This window comes from Nothobranchius furzeri, chromosome 10 (genome assembly GCF_043380555.1).
Source record: "Nothobranchius furzeri strain GRZ-AD chromosome 10, NfurGRZ-RIMD1, whole genome shotgun sequence".
Classification (NCBI taxonomy): domain Eukaryota; kingdom Metazoa; phylum Chordata; class Actinopteri; order Cyprinodontiformes; family Nothobranchiidae; genus Nothobranchius; species Nothobranchius furzeri.
Genome location: NC_091750.1, coordinates 38,257,256 through 38,264,854, shown reverse-complemented (window position 1 = coordinate 38,264,854; position 7,599 = coordinate 38,257,256). Strand labels below are relative to the sequence as shown.

The 7,599-nt window shown below is 36.3% G+C and overlaps 1 protein-coding gene across 1 annotated transcript; it reads right to left on the bottom strand.

Annotated features, from left to right (window-relative positions):
• Positions 1-1,654: 1,654 nt before the first annotated feature.
• Positions 1,655-5,446, bottom strand: LOC139072090 (zinc finger CCHC domain-containing protein 12-like). Its single transcript, XM_070555289.1, has 2 exons — positions 4,909-5,446; positions 1,655-4,815 (listed from the first exon to the last, which is right to left on the bottom strand). Exon 2 carries the CDS (start codon positions 3,290-3,292, stop codon positions 1,655-1,657), a length of 1,638 nt encoding a protein of 545 aa, XP_070411390.1. The 5' UTR covers positions 3,293-4,815; positions 4,909-5,446.
• Between the last annotated feature and the right edge of the window lie 2,153 nt (positions 5,447-7,599).

The following is a 7,599-nucleotide window of genomic DNA, read 5'->3' as shown; positions in this document are numbered from 1 at the left end:
AGCTTGAGTCCGTATTCTCTAAGCCGTTCAAGAACGTGAGAAAGTCTGGTTTCGTGTTCTTCCAAGGAGTTGGAAAAGACGATCAAGTCGTCTAGGAAAACTAACACTTCCTTCAGATTAATGTCCTTCATACACTTTTCCATAACCCGTTGGAAAGTGCTTGGAGCATTTGTTATTCCTTGTGGCATACGGTTAAATTCATAAAACCCAAACGGGCAAACAAAAGCAGTTTTAGGTTTATCCTTTTCACACATCTCTATTTGATAGTAACCTGACTTGAGGTCCATCACAGAAAACCACTGTGATCCAGCGAGAGCAGAAAAGGACTCCTCCAAGTTAGGCAGGGCATATGCGTCGCGAATGGTTTGCAGATTAAGCTTTCTATAGTCTATACATAGACGTACCTCACCATTCTTTTTCCGAACTACCACTATTGGTGAGGCAAATGGAGACTCCGACTCTCTTATTATACCGGTTTCCAAGAGGGCTTCCAAATGTTTTCTCACGGCTTCATAATCATGTGGATGGATCGGCCGAGATTTCTGTTTGAATGGGGTCTCGTCTTTTAAGTTGATGTGATGTCTTATCTGTTGTGTATGACCAAAATCAAGATCGTGGTGCGAAAACACATCGGAGTAAGTGTTAAGTTTGTTGGTGATCCTCCCTTTCCATTCTTCGGACAAGGGCGAAGTACCGAAGTCAAAACTGAGAGGAGGGTTTGAAGGTGAAGTCTGTTGCTGCGAACTACACGCCGCAAGTACTTTCTGATCACTTTTGTCAGGTTCTGGATATGGCATAACACGATCGGCTTTAACTAACTCAGCGATCACACAGTTAGTGGGTAATGTGATGTCATGGTTAGTTTCGTTTCTTAGTACAACAGGTACTTTGTATGGACCATGTGAAGGTAAGGAAATGAGGCAACAGTCTACAATTATACCCCCTGGTAGAGAACCATTGGTGGGTTGTTCAATGAGTGCATAAGGCTCATGCTTGTTTTGGCTGGGTTGCATAAACCCTTCTAGTAACAGTTTTTTATTTGCAGGGAGAACTTCTTGGGTTCTCCCTCGAAGCTTCACCACACCAACTCGTCCATCTTTGCTTTGTTTTTTTCTGACTGCTAAGGCTTTTAGCACGTGTTGGTACCCATAAGAGAGTGCCTTGGAATCAGGTAAGTTATTGGCAGACAATTGCTCATACAAAGGATCGAGTGTGTTTGTGCCAATGAGTAGTGGTGTATCAGAGTTTGAGCTTATATCCGGAACCACTAACGCAAGGGTAGGTAACTCAAGTCCAGACTGATCGAGCTCTTTTGGAAATGTGACACTTATCTCTATGTATCCTAAATAAGGAACTGCTTGACCGTTTGCGCCCTCGACTTCTAACAGATTACTGATGGGTTTAATTGAGAGGTCAGGTAAGTGTTCTTGGTAAAAAGAATTGGCAATGGTGGTTACCTGGGACCCTGAATCCAGTAAACAATTACATTCAACACTGTTAACTGAGACTGTAGCTGTGCATCGCCCACCCACTAATCTTTTGGGAAGTTTTGGCACTGAATGAGCATGAACTGGCTTGCAAAAAAGTCTCTCTGTCCTTTCCTTAGAGGGACTTGGTTCTACTTTAGCACCTATCTGTCCCACGATAGGAGCTTCTACCGGTTTAAAGGAGGAGACTGAGCAATTGGCTTTGACATCTCCCACTCGCGCTGCTTCTGTCTAAGAGCAAGTCTTTTAGTTGCAACTAGTGCTGGATTTGGCTCGTTGCTACAGCTAGAAGCTATGTGCCCATCTTCTCCGCACTTAAAACAGTATCCAGGCTTTGGTCTGGGCACCACTGCTGTTATCTGCTGAATCTGTTTGGGCTCATCTGGAATTTTAGTCCCCACACGGGGTTTTGACTCTTTTTGAGTTTTCTTTGCCTTTTTATCTGTGTTGTTAACCTTAAGCTGTGCAATTTGGCTCCTGAGCTCAGCGATTTGTTTGCGTAAGTCATCACAGTTATCATCTATTTCCAGTTCACAAGTGTTTTTACTCTGAGAGCATGTTGTTTGCACATTTGAATACACTCTAGTTCGTTGTGCCCCTAAGTGTTGTTTCATGCGTGCTGCTTTAGTAGCCTGTTTGTCTTCTTCAGTGCGCAGTTTGAGGAGAAGTGCTGTAAAATGAGGCGGGTTGTCTTTCTTTTGTTCGAGTTGCAGGTTTGAAATCAGCGAGCTGTCCCAACAGCCTCTGCAAAACTGCTTGAGCAGCTGCTGGTCGGCGTCACTGGAGGAAATTCCATTCCTCTGAATAACTAGGTTTAACAAGGTGTATAACCTCTGAAAGTAATCGGAAGGTTTTTCACCACTGTCCTGGTTTGTGTTTAAGAAGCGAGCAAAGAGCTCGTTGCCGTCTTTGACAGCTGCGTAAGCTGAATCGAGATGTTCAAGGTACGTTTCCGGGTCGGATTTTGGACTAAGAGCTTTAACGATGCTCGCTGCTGGGGCTGACAGACTCTCCACGATTCTTCGTACAATTTGGGACTTGGTGAGTGAAGGATCATTTATGCATAACACTACACTACTACGCCAAGTATCATAGTCAGTTTCAAAAGAAGGGTGTGGAACTCGCCCTGAGAACGGTTTTAGTCTGTATTGTGAAGTAGGCGGAGGGATAACCTCACTGCTTTTAACAATGTGTTCCACAATAACTCGCTGAACCTCAGGTGTGTTTAAAAGATTTGGTGGAATGCAAGGGTTTTGTTTTCCAGTCTCTGTAGGTGGACAATTGTCCTTTGAGTTGTTCATATAGTTAACTTCTGGTGTTAAAGGCAGGGAATATGTAACTTGGTCACTATGGAGCATTGGCTCTGGTTCAGTGACTGGTTCAGATGCATGGGTATCCCTTCCTAAAGATTCCCCAATTTTTGCCAGTTCCTCCATTAGAAGGTCTTTAAATGATTGATTGCTACGCGCAGCTATGTCCCTGAGCTCTGACAGATAGGCATCAGTGGCAGATGTGCTAGTTTCTAGACTGTACGCGCTGGCTAGGTCTTGAATATGAAAGAAAACATCTGGGTTCCTAGTACAAGGTTTGTCATAGGGTAAACATTGTTTCTTTAATTCCTTAACAGTGGCTTCATGTTGAAACTCCACAATAATCTGATCACAGTTTGGTAACTTAATGCGCCTGTTAACTGGTCCGAATCCTTCCATAAACCCAAAGACTTCGTTATCAAGGTCTGTATCAGTTAACCCACTGATTAAAACAGCATTTGAAACTTTGACCTTTTCTGTTTTCACAACTTCCATTTTAAAACACTCAAAAGTACCAATAATGCCAAAATGGCAAACCACTGTGACCTCCAGGCACTCTTATGATGTCAGTCAATGGTTAGCTAAGGTAACAACTCTACAATTCTCCTGGCTGGCTCGCCAAGTTTTATGTAACCGGATTACAGGATACAATAAGATAATTAAAAGAAAAAATAAACAAATGGGCCAATAATTAGGTTCGGGGAGAATTGGAGGTTGTTTAAGAATGACTGGAGTCACGGGTATAGCATGGAACGGTTTATATACTAAATTTTAATAATAATGGGAAATATAACACATAAAGATAACACACAAAAACAGATGAAAACAATCGACAATAGTAAAATGGTCGGTATGAGATTTGATCATATGAGTCACAAGTCAGCCGGCGTCAAGTCAAATCCCCACGCTTGGGGTGAAAGTCAGAGTCCGGTGGTGCGATTTTTTCCTACCACACCGTTGAGATTGTTCACTGAAGAGAGCAGTCTGCTCTTCAGTTACTTGAGATGTCCTGGTTCGTTCAGTGGTTAAGGCTCGCCATCTCCCTCGTCAGGAAGAAATCCAGTTCTCGTTCCAAGTGAGTGATCATAGGAGTCGGGATCAAACCCAAGGAAAAAAAAACCCAGCCTGTAAACAACAGGACTGTTAGCGAGTTGGCATCGACCCTTCTCGTCACATCACAGCATAAAGTCTTACAGACTTAAACAAATGCTTCACTCTATTGGCATAGCCAATCATGTTTGGGTTCACAGTTCAACTAACATAACATCAATTTGATTGTCTATTAAAATAATTCTCAGTAGCTCTGGAAATATAATTACATATGACAACAATTGTTCAGCTCAATAGGCTCAGTTAGATTCTATTACTCTACACTATTCAACAAGAAATACATTCATGACAACAAGGATACATTTAGTTGTGTTTCTATACAGCATTGTGACACCTTGTATATCTGTAACACAATAAATAAATAAATAAATAAATAAATAAATAAATAAATAAATAAATAAATAAATAAATAAAATGTTCTATAACAAAATTCAACAAAATATAAATTCTGGTCCTTTGGTCCACCTTTGTAAAATAATTCCTCCCTAATCAGTTAGCTTTTATTTATTTTTATTTATCTATTTTTTTTATTATTAAATGTTTGGTTAAGGGACGCATTGCTAATTCTATGGCGTTAGCTATAACGCCCCTGAGGACCTTGTACATCTAGGCCGTACCACCATTAACTGGCGGTTTGAGCCGTTAACTCCTGGGAATCCCATATGCCCTACCGCCGTTAACTGGCGGTTTGAGCCGTTAACTCCTATATGCCCTACCACCGTTAACTGGTAGTTTGAGATGTTAACTCCTGGGATCTAACGTCTAGCAGCCCACTGCTGTCACCTCGGTTGCTGTAATTAGCTTTTTGAATTTAATAATTTACTGAATTTAATCTCATTCACTCACCAACGCGCTCCAACGGTTCCCTCCTACAGAGGATTGGTTCACTCTGTCGTCTCCACACAAATCTATAAGAATGGAATTAATTTGATACGCTATTTAAGTTTCCTTTTTTTTTAAGTTGCATCGTTAGCTTTTTCTCTTCTTTTTTCTTTACTCACCGCGTTGGTTCCAAGTTCCTAGCTCTTATTAGAAGGAGTCAAGTCCGCCTCTCCCTCTATCTATGCGGCACCCAAATCAGGGTTCTTCACGGCCTCGACCGTTGTTTTTTTTTCTCTCTCTCTCTCTCTCTAACCGCTCAGTCTTTGCTTTCTGTATCTGCGTGCTGCACAGCCGTTTGTCTCTCCTCTCGCTCAGCTGCGTCGCACGGTTTTATTTCGCGGAGGCGGGACTTATATCTCTCAGCCAATGAAATTTCAGATTCCCACCTGGACCAATAGTATACAGCTTTCCTCTTCTGTTTCTGTTAGTGATGTTCAAGATTCTTGTTTTAACCGATGTTTAATATTAAACTCGTTATTTTAGTTATTCACCCTTCCAATAATTCATTATGAAATTATCTATTAGTTAATTAGATATCTATTAATTAGTATTGTTAATTTCCTTAATTTATATTTTATATTTTATCTAAATTGAGGATGGATCATATTAGTAAGCCAATTAGTTAATACCTCATTAAGGTTCTAGCTTCTGGGTTACATCAACATGAAAAAACATCATACATTAGTATGTGTCATGAAAAAGTGATAAAAACATCATACATTAGTATGTGTCATGAAAACATGATAAAAACATCATACATTAGAATATGCCATGAAAATATGATAAAAACATAATACATTAGAATGTGTCATGAAAACAATATAAAAACATAATACATTAGAATGTGTCATGAAAACATGAAAAAAAATCATACATTAGTATGTGTCATGAAAAAGTGATAAAAACATCATACATTAGTATGTGTCATGAAAATATGATGAAAAAATAATACATTAGAATGTGTCATGAAAACATGAAAAATATATCATACTTGAGAATGTGTCACGAAAACATGATAAAAACATCACACATTAGACTGTGTAATGAAAACATGATAAAAACATCATACATTAGTATGTGTCATGAAAACATGAAAAATATATCATACATTAGAATGTGTCATGAAAACATGATAAAAACATCATACATTAGACTGTCATGAAAACATGATAAAAAACATACATTAGTATGCATAATGAAAACATGATAACAACATCATACATTAGTATGTGTCATGAAAACATGAAAAATATGTCATTTATTAGAATATGTCATGAAAACATGATAACATCATACATTAGAATGTGTCATGAAAACATGATAAAAACATCATATATTAGTATTTGTCATGAAAACATGATAAAAACATCATACATTAGAATATGTCATGAAAATATGATGAAAACATAATACATTAGAATGTGTCATGAAAACAAAATAAAACATAATACAGTAGAATGTGTCATGAAAACATGATAAAAACATCATACATTAGTATGTGTAATGAAAACATGATAAAAACATCATACATTAGAATGTGTCATGAAAACATGATAAAAACATCATTTATTGTGCCATGAAAACATAATAAAAACGTCATACATTAGAATATGTCAAGAAAACATGATAAAAACATCATACATTAGAATGTGTCATGAAAACATGATAAAAACATCATACATTAGTATGTGTCACGAAAATATGATAAAAACATCATACATTAGAATGTGTCATGAAAACATGATAAAAACATCATACATTAGAATGTGTCATGAAAACATGATGAAAACATCATGCATTAGTATGTGTCATGAAAACAGGAAAAACATATCATACATAAGAATGTGTCATGAAAACATGATAAAAACATCATACATTAGACTGTCATGAAAACATGATAAAAACATCATACATTACTATGTGTCATGAAAACATGATAACCACATCATACATTAGTATGTGTCATGAAAACATGAAAAATATGTAATTTATTAGAATGTGTCATGAAAACATGATAACATCATACATTAGAATGTGTCATGAAAACATGATAAAAACATCATATATTAGTATTTGTCATGAAATCATGATAAAAACATCATACATTAGAATGTGTCATGAAAATATGATAAAAACATAATACATTAGAATGTGTCATGAAAACAATATAAAAACATAATACATTAGAATGTGTCATGAAAACATGAAAAAAACATCATACATTAGTATGTGTCATGAAAACATGATAAAAAAATCATACATTAGTATGTGTCATAAAAACATGATAAAAACATCATACATTAGTATGTGTAATGAAAACATGAAAAATATATAATACATTAGGATGTGTCATGAAAGTATGATAAAAATATCATACATTAGTATGTGTCATGAAAACATGATACAAACATCATACATTAGTATGTGTCATGAAAACATGAAAAAAATATCATACATTAGAATATGTCATTAAAACATGATAAAAACATCTTACATTAGTATGTTCCATGAAAACATGAAAATATATCATACATTAGAATGTGTCATGAAAACATGATAAAAACATCATACATTAGACTGTCATGAAAACATGATAAAAAAACTTACATTAGTATGCATAATGAAAACATGATAACAACATCATACATTAGAATATGTCATGAAAATATGATGAAAACATAATACATTAGAATGTGTCATGAAAACAAAATAAAAACATAATACATTAGAATGTGTAATGAAAACATAATAAAAACATCATACATTACTATGTGTCATGAAAACATGATAAAAATTTAATACGTTATTAT

Bases quoted from the DNA above. Each gene is read 5' to 3' on its own strand.
- LOC139072090 (XM_070555289.1), bottom strand. From the start codon at position 3,292: ATGGAAGTTGTGAAAACAGAAAAGGTCAAAGTTTCAAATGCTGTTTTA.